Below are 20147 nucleotides of genomic sequence, written 5' to 3' on the forward strand. Positions count from 1 at the left end.
AGTTTTGACACAAGTGTGATATCAGGTGACACAATATAGTGTGAATTGCAGTACGGTTGTTTTGAAGTCACTAAGGGGGTCAGTGATAAAGTGTTCAAAAAATACTACACTATATAACTTTTTTTCTGTTACTCTCCCTCCCCAAATTTTATTTGGAGGAATACAGTGACTTTTTACTTGGAAGAATTTTTTTTCTTGTAGCAGATTTTATAAAGCTTATTTCTGATCGGTTCCTAATAGCAACTGTCATTTTACAATCTAGCACCTACAATCTACTGTTTGTATATAATCAGCCATAAAAGCATTTTATTCAAGTGATTCAATCTTTGGAGTGAGTTTATATTGGACTGATCTGTTTCAGTTTTATTTTAGGTAATCCTAACAATTATCAACTACACAGGTATGGGTTCCATTATCCAGAAACCTGTCATCAAGAAACTTCTGAATTACAGAATGGACATCATCCATAGACTCCATTATAATCAAATAATCCAAATTCAAGTGATTTCCTTTTTCTCTGTAATAATAATAATAAAACAGTACCTTGTACTGAGATATAATTAATCCTTATTGGAAGTAAAAGCAGCTTATTGGGTCTATTTAATGTTTACATGATTTTCTAGTAGACTTTAGGTCTAAGAAATTACGAAACATCCATGATACGGAAAACCCCAGGTCCCGAACATTCTGGATAACAGGTCCCATACCTGTACTATGCCAAAAATTGAGGGATGTGCTCCAATGTCAAGCAAGGTCTACAAACTGAAAGTTGACTGAAAATCTTTAAGACACAATTTAGTGTAGAACATGAAGTACGATCATAATGGTCAAAATCGATCAAAAACTGCACAATAAATATGTACATATTCGCTAACCAAATGTAAGGCTGTCACAGCTACAGTGTTAGCAACTTTTACATTATAGTGAGTTCTGTAAGAAGTAGCTAAACCTTTCTTTATTAGTATTCTTAGAGAACAATTCCCAAACAGAGAGGCTAATTTATTATCGGATTAAGGTCGGATTTTAGTGGTTTTAAAGGAAATCACGACTAAACTCACAAACTCTAAAACTCAGATTGTCATTGTATTTATTAAAAGACTTGAATATAAAAAGTACGAAAAAAAGCATTGAACGATGTGCTAAAGTATACAGAAACCTCTAAAAATTCTACATTTTCGGACAATCCTTAGAAAAAAAATCTAAAACTTCTAAAAGTCTGACTTGATTTAAAGCTGTTCAATAAGATCAGTGTAACATCCCATTGCTCCTATAAGCAATAGCATTTATCAACTCTTAAGTCCCTTTTTTAAAAAATGTCAGTGTTTTGAAAGGGCTTGTTGGCTAGTAATTTCAGTTGGCTATGCTGAAATCTTCAAAGGTGTTCACCTAGATTCATCACTAGACTCATAATTTTTCTCTAAATGTTTATATTTAGAAAAAATTGTACTTATCTGATAATTACGTTCATCAGTTGTACACAATACTGTATGCATGGGCTAGACTTTGGTTAAACAATGTTCATTTCCTTTGGGGTTTTCTTAAAATCAGGTTTACATTATAAACGTTTTCACAAATCTGTATATAGTATTAAACCTGAAATCCAGCAGCTCCTGTCTGTATTGTTACAAGACAAGAAAGACTTCTATACTAAATTGTAGTAAAATAATTGCTGATTTAAGCTGGCCATAGATGTAAAGATTTTTAAAAGATCCAATCGTTATTGTGAGACCCAGCGCCGATCCACGCCTTTATGCCACCTGAGACGGCCTTCCGTTGCCGTCCCCACCCCTCCTCACGGCGCTCACATTTTCTACGCAGGAGGGGGTCGGGGCGCTGCACGGCGCTAGTGCAGAGAGCGCAATTGCTCTCTCTGCACTAGAAGAGCCGAATTTCCTGGTTGAAAACCGTAAATTCAGCTCTTAGTTACCAGGAGCGGCATTTTTGCAGCCCCTGGTAATCAGGGGGGGGGCGCTGCCGCATGAGGCGAGTGGATCAACGATTATCTCGAAATGATCTTTTAAATGTATGATTTGTCCATCAACTAAAAAGACCATTTCAGGCGATATTGCCAGCAAAACTGAGGTTAGCTGCCTGATTGGCCCTGCAAACATAGATTTCACTGGGACCGTTAAAGATTTTCAAACCTGGCTGATCAATTTTCTGACTAATGTAGGCCGAAAAATCATAAGATGTACGATCGTTCGAAACCCACTAACCACACGATAATTTGACAGATTGGTCGGACTGCACTGAAATCGGTCGTTCACCAAAGAAGAAACGTCTCGTCTATGGGGACCTTAAGTATCAGCAGCGAAACTGCTGAATGAGCAATTGGATCAAGCATAAAGCTAATTCACTAAGGGCAACTATGTGTTTTTAATAGCTGTTTTATTATTGTCACTGAGATATTGCTGGTTAAGTAATTACAAGAAATATTTACTTTAGATACGCTTAGGTATTGCTCACCCATACAGATCTGGAATATAAACCTGAATGAATTTCTCTGCACAGTGCTTTTGATCAGAACTTTATGAATAAAAAATTAGGGATGCACCGAGTCCTGGATTCGGTTCGGGATTCGGCCTTTCTCAGCAGGATATTGTTGCCACTTGGCCGGTATTTTGGTAAAAATTATGGTTAATCCCGGTGTTATTAATAGGAAAAAAGATAAATATATAGGAAAGCCGGTATTTTTTTTCCAGAAAAGGTGGCAACCCTAGGCAGGGAGGGACTTTTTGTCACAAAACAAGGAAGTAAAAAGTGTTTTTCCCTTCCATAACCCAATTTGCATATGCAAATTAGGATTTGGTTCGGTATCGGCCGAATCTTTCGTGAAGGATTCGGGGGTTCAGCCGAATCCAAAATAGTGGATTCAGTGCATCCCTAATCAGGGGTGGCGATCCTACCCAATTTGCCACCTGAGGCGGCCTTCGTTTTTGCCGCCCCCGTCTCCCCACGGCACTCACCTTCAGTACAAGACGGGGGGTCCACGTCGCTAGTTCAGAGAGTGCAATTGCGCTCTCTGCACTATTAGAGCCGAATTTCCCGGTTTAAAACTGGAAATTCAGCTTAGTTACAAGGAGCTGCATTTTTTGTGCCACCGCCGCCGCCTGAGGCAAGTGCCTCAGCTCGCCTCATTGGCGGAGCCCCCATGTCCCTAATAAAAATATACTGCACAGCAGCCTAAGCTATATGGCAGTCCATTCCTGCAACTGTGAACCTGTCTGAAAAATGTTACTTAGCAACCTAAAAGCCAGATAATATGCTTTATTTACACACTTGTGCCGGACTGACTATAAGTAGATCCCAGCAAATGCAAAGGGCTCCAGTAAAATGGCGTCTATGGCATGGTGAATAGTCACTATTTATTGGGCCTGCGGTGAGAGGCTGCCCAGTCATATAGTGTCCCATTTTACAAGGATTTACTACAATGAACATGACCGCGCTCAAGGAACTACATATCCCACAATGCCACGGGCAAATATTTCAAGCGGGAGAATGAAGGGAACTATATTTTCCCCGCAAAGCTTGAATTTTAGGCCGCTTGCAAGTCGCTAGTCATCGGAGGGGTGGTCACCGTGTGATGGAAGAGCCCCCCACCTTTCACGATATAAGGGAGCGACGCCTTTATTCTTGAGAAGCGAACAGTGTGTTAAATAAAAATGTCTGGGCAAACCACGTGGGGGGGGTAGACAACCCCTATAGATAAAAGGAAAAAAATATATCTGCAATGATTTCTCAACCCACTGCAAATACCAGTGCAGTCTTTTTTTTTCGAGCGGGGGAGGCAAGGAAAAGCAATTTCTGAAAACGAGGGAAAATCCTACATGTTAGAATAGCGCGCTTTGGCAGCAGAGGGAGGGTGACATTACAGGAAGAGCCAGAAGGGATTGGCTGGGAAGGCGCTATAGGTCAGTTGCTCGGTAAACGCTGGCGCACCCTGACTAGCGGAGGGAGTGACGCATTGTCTGTGGAACAGCAGCACTGGATTGTGAGCGGAGGGTGGAAGGCAGGTCCCGGAAGCGCCGTTCCGCGCTGGGACTGGCTCCTTCGCAGCCATTTTCTGTCCAACCAAACAGCCGATTCGTGCAGGGAACCAACCAGGGCCGCACTGGAGGTTTGTGCCTGGCTTCGGCCAATGATCGCTAACCGATTCTTTCCCTCAGCTCGAATGAAAGGTCCGGAGCCGACATTGTGTGTACATCGCCCGTCTTGATGCTTGGCTTGTGGCTGCACCGTATAGGGGGGAAAATCCCAAGGGCCCCGACCATTTTATTCCCTCCAGTGTCACCGTAGGGACTGTCGCTGTGTTTATGTGCGCGGCTCTGGCTGTGGGACTGTGCGTGGGTCAGTACATACTGAAGCAGCCGACCCCCGGGATAATATGGACGGGCCCTTCTTGGCAGCAGCAAGTCGTGTGTACTTGGCTCTGCCCGCTGTATGGGATCAGTGTGGGCCCAGCACTATTATATCTGCTGCATTGGGTTCTGGTGTGGGAAGCACAGGCTGTTCATTTTGCTGCGACTGAATCGCACCTGATATGGCTGTCTGTACGGTGGCTCTCTGCATGGAGTCGGCTGCAGCTACTGCCGCTCTTCTCAGCCGCCCGTACACAAAGGACACTGTATATGTGCCCAGCAGCTGGCAAGCCTACTCAGGCCTTTCTTGTGCCCATGGATGTGCACCAGCGGTTGCCTATTCCAGCATCCAGCCTTTCTCAGCTGCAAGGCGATAGTGCACTGCTGGGAACTGTAGTACGACAGCAGCTGTTGGGGGGATGCTGGGAGCTGTAGTTCATATTTATTGGGGGACTGGAGCTGGATTAGTGTAAGTGCATTACTGTGCCACGGGGTTACCACCTAGCCAGTATTTTACGGCCTGGCCGGTAAAAATTATGGTTGATCCCAATGTTATTAATAGGGAAAAAAGATAAATCTATAGGAAAGCCGGTATTTTTTTCCAGAAAAGTGGCAACCCTAGCCACGGTATATGTAGGAGCTGGGGACATTCTTTTGTCTCCCTTCCCCTCCTCCCGTTGCCCCGGGCAGCAGCCATCTGCTAGTCTCCCATGCTGGCCAGGTTCCCACTGTGCGGCTCTATGTGCTCTGCCGCCTTTTTTATTATTTGCTCTCCTACTTTCAGATCTCTTGCTACATTTCTCTTCCATTAAACTGGCAGTGCACAAATATTTGCAAGTATGTGTTTAAGGTGGCCGTATTTCTTGGAAAAGATCTTTCCTGAAAAAGATCGTTCGTTTTCAACACACGCGTGTAGATCTGAATTGTCCGATATATAGGTAGAAACAATAGAATTCTACCTGTATGTGACAACTCAGCACTAACAATGGTCGATGTTCGGGTGCCTTCAAAGGCGCCCAATCAAAATTCTCCGTCCAGACGACAAGCCCGCCGATATCCATTGACTCTTTTCCCACCATGCACTCACCAAATATCGTACAAAAATTAGTTTTGTACGATATTATCTGTGCGTCTATGACCACCTTAACTGCAGCTCAGAGTACTGGGTGACAGCCACTAGTTTAAAGGAAAACTATACCCCCAAAATGAACACTTAAGCAACAGTTCATATCATATTAAGTGGCATATTAAACAATCTTACCAAACTGGAATATATATTTAAGTAAATATTGCCCTTTTACATCTCTTGCCTTGAGCCACCATTTCGTGACTATCTGTGCTGCCTCAGAGATCACCTGACCAGAAATACTACAACACTAACTGTAACAGGAAGAAGTGTGGAAGCAAAAGACACAACTCTGTCTGTTAATTGGCTCATGTGACCTAACATGTATGGTTTGTTGTTATGTTAGTGTGCACAGTGAATCCTACGATCCCAGGGGTCGGCCCTTATTTTTTAAAATGGCAATTTTCTATTTCTGATTACCCAATGGCACATACTACTAGAAATGTATATTATGAAAATGGTTTATTTACATGAAGCAGGATTTTACATATGAGCTGTTTTATGCAATATCTTTCTATAGAGACCTACATTGTTTGGGGGGGGTATAGTTTTCCTTTAATGGCTAGGGGACCATAGGACAATGTCGGACTGAGATGCCAGGGGCCCACCAGAAAACCTTGGGCCCATTCCCAAGCTAATTTTCTTTCACTTCTCACTCAACCTTTTTATTTTCTTAGTATTTTTTCTTTACATGATATACTCTATTTTCCATCTATTTGGTCCCTTTTTCCCCTACAGAATTAGGAAATGAACATGAAATTGTTACAAAGGCTTAGGAGCAGGAGGCCCCACTGACACCTGGGCCCACCGGGAGTTTTCCTGGTATCTTGGTGGGCCAGTCCAATGCTGCCATAGGATGAAGTTGACTGGCCCAGATGATAACCATATTGAAAACTTCTCCCCTCCTTATGTCTAATTTATAATGTCAGATTTGTCAAAATTCCTTGGCCCTTTTTGCCTTTTCTTGCCAAAGAAAAATATGTCTGAGTATTATTATTAGCAACAGTTAATTTCTGTGCACCAAATGTTATCAACCAAGAGAGACTTTCCCATAGCCAGCCATTAAAATAATCTCTTAAAACTGAAAGAATTTCTTGCAAAGGTGGAACAATGTTACTTTATAAATGTCTATAAAAGCGCATCTCATTCAAAACATGTCTTTTTTAGTGTGGTGTAGAGAGGGATATTCTGAGACAATTTGCAATTGGTTTTTATTTGTTGTTTTTTATTCAGCAGCTCGCCAGTGTGTAATGTCAAAAGTCTGGTTGTTAATGTCCAAATTACTCTAGCAACCATGCATTGATTTGAATAAGAGACTGAGATATTAATAGGAGAGGGCCTGAATATAAAGACGAGTAATAAAGTTTAGCAATAAGTCTTGCAGAACATTTGTTTTTAGATGGGTGTCGGTGACCCCCATTTGGAAGCTGGAAAGAGCCAGAAGAAAAAGGCAAATCATTAAAAAAAAAAACTATAATAAATAATAAAGACCAATTATAAAGTTGCTTAGAATTGGCCATTCTATAATGTACTAAAAGTTGGTGACCCACCCCTTTAAAGGAAAGCCAAATTCACAGCGGGTTGACAATTTGTTGACTGACTGCTAACCAGGGACCTCTTGTTGATGTTCCCCATCACTAATACACCAAATTCTCTATTAGCAGGATACTTTTAATTACATCACTGCAATCAGCTTATTTCTAGTGATGCCTTATCTGTTATCCAGGAGGCTCAGAATTACAGAAAGGCTGTCTCCCATAGACTCTATTTTAACCACTGAATCCAAATTTTAAAAATGTTCCAGGGCAGAACAAGGGATCCCTGGAGAAATAGAAGATGGCAGCATTCTAATAAAAGGTTCTCCAGTGTTAGTGTGCTTTCGAGACGCAAATTACTGGTCGAGGTTCTCAGATTGCCACCCCCTGTAAGAATGTATTATCTTAAAAATCTAAAAATGTATTGTTATTGCTATTTGTATTGCTCAACTCTCTCACCCTTCTCCTGTTCATATTCCAGTATCGTATTCAAAGCATGGTTGCCAGGGTAATTTGGACCCTAGGAACAAGATTGCTGACTAAAATGTCAAAATAACACAAAATCCCAAACCTTAAAGTGATACTGACACAAAAATTTTCTTCAAAATATTAATCTACATTAAAAGATACCTATAGATCATGTTGATTTTTCGCTGATAGTTATGCTTTTGTAAGTGACACTTGACGTTCCTAAACCTGACTGTTTTGCCAACCTGACTGTCCCTTCTTAACCTGTCAGTTAGAGTTTCTAACTATTATAAATAGCATTGAAAGACAATGTTATGATAGATAAGTTATTTTCTGATGTCCGTATCTTTTTAAATAATGAAAATCTAATACAAATTGTCTAAAGAAAAAAATCACTCTTTACATCATACTAAAAAGTTAATTTCAGCAAAGGAATCACTCTCTATATCAAGTTAATTTCAGCTAGTATTTGGTTACATATTCCACGTGGCTTGATTCCATACAATCTGTATAGACCGCCAATCTTGCTGTTTTGTGTCTGTTATGACTCGCAGGTCAAATTTGGACAAGCACAGGCTGATTTGGCAACTTGGTCACACTTAATTGAGTTGCCATTGGTCTGTTTATAGAACTAAATGATTGCCTCCTTGGCCAGTATCTTGAAGGGGCTCTGCCAGATGTTATTGGCCTAGCTGACCAATCACTTTTTGTGACACATTCACTTTAGCCCTTATTTCTGTGAAAAACTATCGTTTCACTGAACTATTCAACAGGAGTTGAAAAAACGGGCGTATCTCTTGATATGGAGAAGTACTTGGGTACCCTCTTCCTTTGGGCAAAGGACTGGAGATACGTTTATCAGTACTTGAGAAACTGCTATAGTTACAGTATACCATTATCCCTCACCTGTGGGACATGCTTGACTTGACCTACACATCTGCTGAAATATCTTTTCCATTTACTGACCTGCTTCTCCGTGGTCATCCATAACATGTACTTTTTCAGTTGAAAATTCAGTGCACTGGGCACAGAGTTAAAAAATGCATTCTTCTCATTACACCCATATAAAATAATTAGGGATGCACCGAATCCCAAGATTTGGTTCTGGATTCAGCCTTTTTCAGCAGGATTCTGATTCGGCCGAATCCTTCTGCCCGGCTGAACCCAATCCATTTTACCACTTGAAACTGTAATCAATATAACAGAAAACTTAATTCTAAGTAACTTTTCCAATATACTTGTTTTTAAAAAAAAAATGTCAACGCTTTCAAAGTTATTTGTAAAAACAATTGCTATTGAAAGCAGCATTTGCTTAACGCCAGGTTGTTACTTTTTAAACAATGTTGCAAAACAGGTCTGTTAATCTGTTGGTTTGTAATCAATGTATATTGCAAAGTTGCTTAGAGTTATGTTTTCTTTTATTAGTTAAAAAAACATTTTTGGTGGGGTTGACATGCCCTTTAATATATTATATTAAATATGTAACCCATGAAATTCAGTTTAGGGCTAGCAGACACTGAGGAAATCCCCTGGCTCAGGTTCAGATAACAAAGTCCAGAACTAGACACGAGCAATGGCTGCACTGTAAGAAATGGCATTCCCTCAGACGTTCTAAAACTGTGCAACTGGAACACCCAAGGGACCAGGACCAGTAACTGGAAGGTTTAGCCGGAAGGCCAGTATGGGTGGGAAATGTATATTTGTTTTCCTAGGAACCCCTGGAAGCTCAGCTTGAAGGTCAGTTAGGGTGAGATTTTATATGAACAATGATTTTTCTGTTCAGAACTTTCTTGGCACTATGGCTGAATGCCCAAAATAGTTTTCATATCTGAGACAAGAATTATCTGTAAAAACTTCTAGCAGAAATATATATATATATATATATATATATATATATATATATATATATATATATATATATATATATATACATACATATACATATATATAATATTTTACTTTTGAATTGTACAGTTGCAATCTCATTTTAGCAATTCCAGTAAGCAAGATCTAGATCCCAGTTACTTAACTTTAGTGCAATGAATAAGGCTTGTGCCAATCATACTTTGTCAATTGTTTTAATTAAAAAAAAAAATGTTTTTAGTTATTTTATGAGCTAAATAGGGAAAGTAAGGCTACTCTGAGTTTGGTCCTCATGAGGCAGATAGTTAAATAATCCCTATTTAACTCCAGAAATATATTTCTTTTATAATGATAAGACATAAGGCAAAACATGTACCTTACGGTGGCCATACAGATTCGGCATCTTATTGGCACGTGTGTTGGGCCCTCCGTCGGGCTTCCCCAATCGATATCTGGCCAAGAGTCTGCCAGATGTCGATTGGGCAGGGGTAAAAAATCCTGTCGGATTGTGGACTGCATCTGTGGTCCCGCATACCTTTCATTATGATCGGATCGTTGGGCCCTAGGGCCCATGATCGGATCCAGGGTTGGACTGGCCCGGCGGGACACCGGGAAAAAAAACCTCTCCTGATATTCGCGTTGAAATTTTTTTCTGCCGCCACAAGCAGCGCCTTCATGCTTGGCGTGACACAGTATTGGAACGGGGGGGCCCTGGATAGCAGTCCCAGTGGCCCCCGCTCCTGTACTGTGACCCCCCAGTCTGACCCTGATCGGATCAGCCCAATACCTTCCCACCTCAATGTGGGCATATCGGGACGGAGAACCGCTCGGCAAAATCACCAAACGAGCGGATCTCTATGTATGGCCACCTTTAAAGGGCATGTAGAGGCAAAAAAATTAAATCCAATTTTTACTTTCTTTAATGAAAAAGAAACCTACTGTATCTCCAATATACTTTAATTAAAAAGCGTTTTTATAAGAAACCCGACAGTATGCAGTGAAATTCTTCCTTAATTTACTGCTGTGGATAGGAATTGTCAGATGGTCCCTAACTGCTGAGCAGGGAAACAATCATACTTATGAACAGCAGGGGGAGCCCCCGCTTTACTTCCCAGCCATGCAGATCTCCAGCAGCTTTGTTTGTTTCCGTGTACAGCAGTCGGCGACTGTGTAGATATTTGTATTGGACTTTATTTTGGCTTTACATCCCCTTTACTGTTTCCAACTCCAGCTGCAGGGACAAAGATCATGGAGCCAGATTTAAACACGCAAATTGGGATTCTATTTGGAGGATTATTTTTCTGCTGTCACTGGTTCTGCAGAGTTGGAGAAAGCTTGTATTAAACAATACAAAAATTATAAATTCCACATTAGATTACATCACAACACAGGACCCAGTGCAGTCTGCATATTTATTAATCGGTCTTGATGTATCGGCTTCTATGGTAGATATTATTTGACTTTTGCTGTTTTGATAATTTATTATGATTCCTAAGCAGCCCAGACCACACTGAGCATGTGCACAGTCTTGTTTTAGCAAAGATGTATAACAGTTACAAGATAGTGACCCCCTGTGGCCAACTTTGAAAGCATAAATCTTTTGTTTTATTAGGCTTCTGGTGCAGTAAGTTTATGTTTAGTATACAAAATACAGCATTTCTATTTTAGACTTTACTTCCCCTTTAAAGTTGGTAGATTTGAAGATAACAATTGGAAGCTAACTGATGTTAATCAGTACCTAAACATATAGAACACAATAATGGACACTTTGAGTGCCAGTTTGAATTTGTATATAAATATTTTTTCCTTCTCTTTGTTCTTCATTTTAGATGGACGGTGATAGCGCTACAACAGATACTTCTCAGTTAGGGATTTCTGGAGACTATATTAGTGGGAGCCATTATGTAATACAGCCCCATGATGGTAAGTCTTGTCACACAATTGCATTCTCGCCAAGTTACATCATTTGTTTATTTCAAATTCGCAAGTGCCCGTCAACAGGTTAAATTCCATGTTTTTCAAAGGGGCAAATATTCACATTCTTTTTATTTTGAAGCCCTCTGTGCAGATAAAGTAGTTAAAGGGATACTGTCATGGGAAAACATGTTTTTTTTTTTCAAAACCCATCAGTTAATAGTGCTGCTCCAGCAGACTTCTGCACTGAAATCCAATTCTCAAAAGAGCAAACAGATTTTTTATATTCAATTTTGAAATCTGACATGGGGCTAGACATATTGTCAGTTTTGCAGCTGCTGCCAGTCATGTGACTTGTGCCTGCACTTGGGGATGGAACTACTTTCTGGCAGGCTATTTGTCCTACTTAATGTAACTGAATCAGTCTCAGTGGGACTTGGCTTTTACAACTGAATGTTGTTCTTACAGTAGATCTACCAGGCAGCTGTTATCTTGTGTTAGGGAGCTGCTATCTGGTTACCTTCCCATTGTTCTTTTGTAAGGCTGTTGGGAGGAAAGGGAGGGGGTGATATCACTCCAACTTGCAGTACAGCAGTAAAGAGTGACTGAAGTTTATCAGAGCATAAGTCACATGACTGGGGGCAGCTGGGAAACTGACAATATGTCTAGCCCCATGTCAGATTTCAAAATTGAATATAAAAAAATCTGTTTGCTCTTTTGAAAAATGGATTTCAGTGCAGAATTCTGCTGGAACAGCACTATTAACTGATGCGTTTTGAAAAAGACATGTTTTCCCATGACCGTATCCCTTTAAGAAAGCATAGCAAGCCACAGAAAACCTTTCCACGGCAGACGGTATGATGGCAGTATTTATATTTTGTACCAATGCATTTTTTATATGTGATATTATTGTGTTTCAGGGGACACAGAAGACAGTTTAAATGACCCAGATGACACAAATGGATCTAAAGATAGTTTCAGAGAGCAAGATATTTATCTTCCCATCGCTAATGTGGCAAGGATAATGAAAAATGCTGTACCACAGACAGGAAAAGTAATGTTCACAGATTTTACTTTCTTATTGACCGCACTGCTTCATTGTATACATTTCTCTGCTCCTGGGACTGTTACTTTAATTTGAAATGGAATGTAGCAATCAGCTGGCAGAAGCCAATGCCTCTCAGTAACAACCAATATTCCTATATTCCAATAAACCAATACCATACATTCAAATTTTCTTGATGTACCCAAGAAATATTTTATACTTTCAGGGATGCATTGCTCTTATTGTGGGAGTGAAGTGTGTTATATTGGCCTCATATGTATCTGCATTTTTAATAGTTATTATAGTATTATACTAATAAGTATTTACAATGAAAAATCAGACTTCCTGTTTTCAGCATAAACTTCTAGGGCTTGAGCATGCTCAGTTTGCTCCTCCCCTCCCTGCTGTAATCTTAGCCCAGAGCTATGAGCAAGCAGGGAGAGACTCAGGAAGGAAGTGATGTCACAGCAGGCTAAAATGGCAGCTGCTATCCTAAACAAACCGAGACAATGTCTAGAGCTGTTTACACAGGTATGGTAAAGCATTCTAAAGAATAAAAATGGTGTTCTAGCTTGCACTATTGTAGCTAATCTATTGGCAATAAACTACCTTGGTAGCTTTCCTTCTCCTTTAAACAGGAAGAATAACATTGGGCAGATATAGTTACTAAATAGTAAGCTCTGTGACAACACTCCTCATACATAGAAAAAAACCGGCACTCAGGACTCCATGCAAGCGGGCCAAGCCCTGCGTGTTCAACGCATTAAAGAGGCAGGGCTTGGCGCGCTTGCATGGAGTCCTGAGTGCCGGTTTTTCTTTTCTAAGTTTGGGCTGCCGATCCCTTTTAACTGAGCTGGTGGGTCTTTGGAAATTGAACACTCCCCATACAGCCATCCTCACAATACAGGTGAAATGAACTGCAGTCCTTCTGTGCTTTGGCTGCCTAGTGAATTAAAGAGGTCATCCACCCTCCACATAAGAGAACACATTCTTTTCATTTTGCAGACAAAGTAGTTAATTTTTAAAATTAACACATTAATCACACTAACATTTAATATTTTGGGGGAACTTCAAGAGGGTGCCATTTAACCCTAGCAATCTATAGGAACCAGTCTTAATGCAATTGAATTTAAGAGAAGGATGCGATTACTATGGGTTTTATATAACGGCACCTGGTTTTTGAATTCCCCTCATTAGCTTTATTATCTAGTAAATACAGCACACACAGCATATTGATATTTGGACTGTCTATTAGCTGTGTTGAACTGCATAGTGCAACCGAACCGCAATATTAGTGGAGCTATTAATGGAAGATGTATTTGTGTGATGATTTAATCATTTCACTGCTTAGAAGGAATGAAATAGAAAGAATGTGTCCTGGCCCCTTTCAGAGGGTCCAAATAACGAAATAATGTCTCCTTTTATTCTTCCGACAGATTGCAAAAGACGCAAAGGAGTGTGTACAGGAATGCGTAAGCGAATTTATTAGCTTCATAACATCTGAAGCAAGTGAACGATGCCATCAAGAAAAGCGAAAGACCATCAATGGAGAGGATATTCTGTTTGCTATGTCAACGCTAGGCTTTGATAGTTACGTGGAGCCATTAAAGTTGTATCTTCAGAAATTCAGAGAGGTGGGTTTTCCCATAATCGGCATCCATTCATCAAACCCGTAATCGGCATCCATTCATCAAGTGATATCCCAAGCCTTTAGTATTTTATTATTCATTAACCTGCTTTGCATTGCACTAGTCAGAAGTGGGAATCTTCCCTGCAGTATAAGTCAAGTTGGGGTAGTTACTGTGGGTCCTATTTGAAGGGTGATTAAATACCTTTGTTAATACCCACTGTACAAAAATGCGTGTCCCTGCTTATTTAGTATGACACTGATATCCAGAGATAGTTTATAGTTAATCTTAATGTTAGGTATGAAAAGCTATATGACTTGTGTAAAACAAACAAAATGATAATATACTTCATAAATGAATTAGAGGATAGAGAGAAAAGCACCCAGCTTCTATCAATTACAATAACTGGTCTCCCCTACACTGATATTTAATGAGACCTCCGCTACTATCATGTGGATAAATTAGAAGTAATAATCAAGGGCTTCATTTGTTCCTTCTAATAAAAATGTACTGTGTAACTGAAGTGCTTTTTTTATTATGTTGAATATACAGAAATTCTGATGTCCTATCTTAAAGGAAAGGTTAAAACTAAGTAAGCTTTATCAGAAAGGTCCATCTAAATATACCAGTAAACCCTCAAAGTAATGCTGCTCAAAAGAAACACTGCATTTCTTTCCTTCTATTGTGTTCACATGGGTTTCTGTATTAGACTCCCTGCCTTCAGTTTAAACCTCCTTACCCAGGGCTTGAGCATGCTCAGTTTGCTCCTCTCCCCCTCCCTTCTCTGCTGTTATCTGAGCCCAGAGCTGTAAGTTAGCAGGGAGAGACTCAGGCAGGAAGTGATGTCACACCAAGCTAATACTGCAGCTGCTATCATAAAAAAACAGAGGTTCTAGAGCTCTGTACTCGGGTATGGTAAAACATTCTACAGAATAAATATAGCATTCTAGCTTGCACAATTGCAGCTAATCTATTGGCAATAAAATGCCTCCGTAGCTTTCCTTCTCCTTTAAAACAATCAATACTGGTTGTGGGTGTAAAATGCACACGCAGAACACGCAACAAAATACTAATATAAATGTTCTATTTTTCTTGTAAAGGCAATGAAAGGGGAAAAAGGTATTGGCGGAACAGTTACCACAGCAGATGGTCTAGGCGAAGAGCTTTCAGAAGAACCTTTCAGTAAGTGTCATTTTTCTGGCAAGAGGAAAAAATAATGAAAGGAGAAATGTCTCTTCTCACCTTTGTGGTAATACAGGAGTATAGATATAAAGTCAACTGTTGGATGTTTTATTTTACAGCTAGCCAAATACCAGCAGGTTTAATAACCACAGATGGACAGCAACAGAATGTTATGGTTTATACCACATCATATCAGCAGGTATGTTTGTTAAATTGTCATATGTCCACATTTAATATAAAATAACACATTTGTATCATCATTGCCTGTGAATGGTGCAAGCATCGGGGCATATTGCTTTAAAGGGATATTGTCATGAGAAAACATGCATCCGTTAATAGTGCTGCTGCAGCAGAAATCAGTTTCTCAAAAGAGCAAACAGATTTTTTTATATTTAATTTTGAAATCTGACATGGGGCTAGACATATTGTCAGTTTCCCAGCTGCCCCAGTCACGTGACTTGTGCTCTGATAAACTTCAGTCACTCTTTACTGCTGTACTGCAAGTTGGAGTGATATCGACTGTGCAATCTCCAGAACCTGATATCCAGGGGGGGTTGTAGTTTCTCAGGACTGCAGCAGCCTTATTTTCCTAGCTCAACTCTGTTATGCGCTCAATAAGAAATCAGGCTCCTGTGCTTCCATACAGACAAGCACACAGCAACCTGACTTTGAGCTCTGTAGTAACATGGACCCAGTGTAAATAAAAAAAGCTCCAACCTGGGGATGATACAATTTAATTCCTGTCTCTGATTGGTCTAAAGGGCAGGACTGGTGAGCAGAGTTTTGAAGCAGTACAATAAAACTGCACGTGTTTCAAAGCTGTATCCAAAACATTCAGGTTGTTCAGTCAGTGTTCAGGTATCATTTGTTGTATATTGAATTAGCACCGACAATTAGGGGGATTATTTATTAAAATCCGAACGCCAAAACCTTAAAAAAATAGTTTTTTTTTAAACTATAAAATCCGAATTTTTAGTGGAAAAAAAAAAAGACTCAAATTTTTTCGGGATTTATTATACCCCGAGGATGGAAAAAATCAGAATCTAAAAATCCGGCATCTCAGACCTGCCAAGGTTGTATATAAGTCAATGGGAGAAGTCCCGAAGATATACTGATCTGCGCTGGGTTTCGTACAATAATCCGAAGATTTCATGGTTTTCGGGCAAAAATCTGACATTGGGTTTCGTGTAATAATCCAAATATTTCGTCGTTTTTGGGTAAAAATGTGGAAAAATCGAATTTTTTGGGTGGAAAATCCGAAAAATTTGTATGATTCGAATTTTCAAGATTTTTTCCCGAACTGCAATTTTACTGGAAAATGTATTGATAAATAAGGGGAAAGAACCCGTGCGGATTTGGTTGGAGTTTATTTCAGAAAATAAGATAAATTCGGATTTAGATAATTCACCCACTTAAGTGTCATTGCAGGTTTAGAACTGAAGCTTGTAAGTCCCATGTTTTAGTTCCCAAAGTGATATACATAGTGTGAAATGACACAAGACTAGTGAAGGCAGCACAGACAGTTGCACAGTAACGTTTCTTGGTATTCTTCGTTGTCCGAGTTGACAATACTCTGAATTAGGGATGCACCAAATCCAGGATTCTGCCATTTCAAATCCAGGATTCTGCCATTTGCAGCAGGATTCGGATTCGGCTGAATCCTTGTGCCTGGCCGAACCGAATCCTTAAAATCATGTGACTTTTCATCACAAAACAAGGAAGTAAAATGCGCTGCTCTCTTTTACCCTCCCCCTCACTGATTTGCATATGCAAATCATGGCCGAATCTTTCGCAAAGGATTCAGGGGATTTGCATATGCAAGTTCGGATTCGGCCGAATCTTTCGCAAAGGACTCAGGGGTTCGGCCGAATTCAAAATAGTGGATTTGTTGCATCCCTACTCTGAACCATAGTTTGACACAGTCAAAGGAAATGTAAATTAAGCTCATTTTACTGTAATGAAATAAGCAATCCATTTATGACATCACCAATGATGTAAGCAACATTACTCCATCAAGATGTTAATGCGCTATTCTAATATTTATACACTACTGTCATCCTCCTGGTTTCCTCTTCAAAAACTAATGTGTACAAACTGTGCCTCTACAGATATCTGGTGTTCAACAAATCCAGTTCTCCTGATTTTGACGGAAAAATCCCAATGTGCAAACATGAGTCAGGAAGAAAGCTATAGCAATTTGAATGCGATGGAGTACAATGGTGTGTGAGGTTGTCATTTTTTTTCTTTCCCCCCTCCCCCCTTTTTTTATTTAATTTTTTGTATATTATGTTGCTGTAATGTAGCTTTCTCAGGCATGTCATATGGGAGATAAAACCCACTGTTATATATATGTATATTTTTATTTTTGGTTAGTTTTAAGAATTGGATTTTAAATGCATTATTTCAGTAACTTTTTTTTTTTTGTACAAGAGTTGTTCTTCTGGCTCCTGTATGCATTGTAAATTAATGATTTATTACTGTCTGAGATTTGTAGACAGTTTCTTATTTTCATATTGAATTGTGTAACTTCTTTTGTAAATCAAATAAAGAAAAAATGCTTCATTTGCGTTGTTTCCATTTTAAGAAAACATAACCCTTTGTTATTCGTTTGCGTTAAATACAGTTGTATCAGACTTACATAGAAAAATATTGTACATGTTCTTGAAGAAAAAGGGGCACAATGCCGCTATAACAGGGCACTAACTTTATCACACTATTGCTGACATATTACTAGGGATGCACCGAATCCAGGATTCGGTTCAGGATTTGGCCAGCAGGATTCGCATTCAGGCTGAATCCTTCTGCCCCGCTGAATCGAATTTGCAAATTAGGGGCGGGGAGGAAAATCGTGTGACTCTTTGTCACAAAACAAGGAAGTAAAAAATGTTTCCCCTTCCCACCCCTAATTTGTAATCGGCCGAATCTTTCATGAAGGATTCGGGGGTTTGGCCTAATCCAAAATAGTGGATTTGGTGCATCCCTACATATTACACAATCTCAGTGGAGCTTACATCTAAGGTTCTCATCACAGACACATCCTTTTTATCAGGAATGAATTAAAGGGCATGTAAAGGCAAACAAATAAAATCCAATTTTTACTTTCTTTAATGAAAAAGAAATCTATCTCCAATATACTTTAATTAAAAAATGTGTACCGTTTTTATAAGAAACCTGACTGTATGCAGTGAAATTCTCCCTTCATTTACTGCAGTGGATAGGAATTGTCAGACGGTCCCTAACTGCTGAGCAGGGAAACAATCATACTTATGAACAGCAGGGGGAGCCCCCGCCTTACTTCCCAGCCATGCAGAACTCAAGCAGCTCTGTTTATGATGATTCCTAAGCAGCCCAGACCACACTGAGCATGTGCACAGTCTTAGTCTTGCAAAGATGTTTAACAAAGTTACAAGATGGTGACCCCCTGTAGCCAACTTTGAAAGCATAAATTATTTGTTTGATTAGGCTTGTGGTGCAGTAAGTTCATGTTTATATTTAGTATACAAAATACAGCATTTCTAGCCTTATTCTATTTTACACTTTACATGCCCTTTAAAGGGGACATGTCAACCGCATATATAAACAATAGAAGTTAGAGACCTCCACTACCTCTCTATGTAGTTCCCAAATCTCTGCTATATTTTTGGAGGTAAGCGCCATATTGTTCTAACATCTTGGCTGCTGGAGTAGATTGTCCAATGTATAATCTTGTGTACGTGCAATAACTCATTGGACGTGCACATTTCTTTCCTTCTGAATCAAGAAGCGGCCAAGCTATTTATTAGCGATGCACCAAATCCACTATTTTGGATTCAGTCGACCCCCCCCCCAATCCTTCACTAAAGATTTGGCCAAATACCGAACCCTAATTTGCATATGCACGGATAAACATTTTTTACTTCCTTGTTTTGTGACAAAAAGTAGCGCGATTTCTTTTCCCATCCCTAACTTGCATATGCGGGTTCGGCCGGGCAGAAGGATTCGGGCAAACCCTGCTAAAAAAAAAAAAGGCGAATCCCGAACCAAATCCTGGATTCGGTGTATGCCTACTATTTATCAGTGGGTGAAAGCTAATACTTTGCATGAAATGCCTCATATAAATCACTTTCATGGTTAATATTATGACTGCTTGAGAGCTGAAGCCTATGATTAAGTATCCTAGTGATACGAAACGCGTGAGGCGAGAGATGACTATGTAATAAAGCTTCAATTTTTAATCTACTATTTTTCTGGTCTGATCAATATGTGAGTTTGCCAGTGTGCCCGGTGCCAACATTTACGATTTTGTACACGGATTGTCCGCTCCACTGAGCTGAGGGACTGGAGCACCTGGGCAGTGTCGGACTGGCCCGGCGGGACACCGGGAAAATACCCGGTGGGCCCCCGACCCTCATGGGCCCCCGCCGGGCCAGAAACCCTCTCTAAATATTTATATTTAAAAAAAATAAATAAAAATTATCGGCGCTGAGCAGCGCCGCCTGCGCATGCGCGCCAAGCGGCGCTGTTGCGCATGCGCACCGAGCGGCTTCCTTGCTCGTCCCCGGCACGTCACAGTGGGGGGACGGGTGGCCGGAGGGGGCCCTCGGCAACAGTCCCGGTGGGCCCCGGTCCCCCCAGTCCGACCCTGCACCTGGGCCACGTCTCTATTTTGGTGAGTGATTTTACAACATGTGCCTTATGCTTGAAAAGTTATTGACTCAAGAGTTCTGCTTGAGATCTGACCCAAGGGGAATCAATCAGGGCCAGATACATATCTGAATGGCAAATGCTTTTCAGATTAAAAAAACAAAAACTTACTTTGGGTGAGTTATATTTATTGCATGTTTACCAACATTGGAAAAAAACATCTGGAGATGTTGCCCATGTCAACCAATCAGATTTAAACAGCCACCTATCAAGGCTTTAGCACACTGGCAGATTCGGGGAGATTTAGTTGCCTGGCGACTAATCGCCTCTTCTGCGGGGCGACAATCTCCCCAAACTGCCTTCCGCCTGCTACAATGAGAAAACGCCAGCGCCAATGCACTCGCT

General features: G+C 40.3%; 1 protein-coding gene across 2 annotated transcripts; it reads left to right on the forward strand.

Moving 5' to 3' along the window:
- Window positions 1-3847: 3847 nt before the first annotated feature.
- On the forward strand, window positions 3848-17681 carry nfyb.S (nuclear transcription factor Y subunit beta S homeolog). 2 transcript variants are annotated; one of them, XM_018256061.2, is made up of 7 exons: window positions 3848-4117; window positions 11180-11273; window positions 12185-12318; window positions 13746-13943; window positions 15038-15119; window positions 15239-15318; window positions 17228-17681. In XM_018256061.2, the coding sequence occupies exons 2-7, from the start codon at window positions 11180-11182 to the stop codon at window positions 17258-17260; spliced, it is 621 nt and encodes a 206-aa protein (XP_018111550.1). In that variant the 5' UTR covers window positions 3848-4117; the 3' UTR covers window positions 17261-17681. The 2 variants fall into 2 exon arrangements, with proteins under 2 accessions (XP_018111550.1, XP_018111551.1); XM_018256062.2 differs by lacking the exon at window positions 3848-4117 and adding an exon at window positions 4196-4347.
- The last annotated feature ends 2466 nt before the right edge of the window (window positions 17682-20147 follow it).

Source organism: Xenopus laevis, chromosome 3S, assembly GCF_017654675.1.
Source record: "Xenopus laevis strain J_2021 chromosome 3S, Xenopus_laevis_v10.1, whole genome shotgun sequence".
NCBI classification, from domain to species: Eukaryota; Metazoa; Chordata; class Amphibia; order Anura; family Pipidae; genus Xenopus; species Xenopus laevis.

Excerpts from the sequence above, each read along its gene's own strand:
- nfyb.S (XM_018256061.2), top strand. The coding sequence starts at position 11,180 with ATGGACGGTGATAGCGCTACAACAGATACTTCTCAGTTAGGGATTTCT. Across the intron at positions 12,319-13,745 it reads CTGTACCACAGACAGGAAAA|ATTGCAAAAGACGCAAAGGA; the intron begins GTAATGTTCACA and ends TTCTTCCGACAG. Across the intron at positions 15,319-17,227 it reads ATACCACATCATATCAGCAG|ATATCTGGTGTTCAACAAAT; the intron begins GTATGTTTGTTA and ends GTGCCTCTACAG.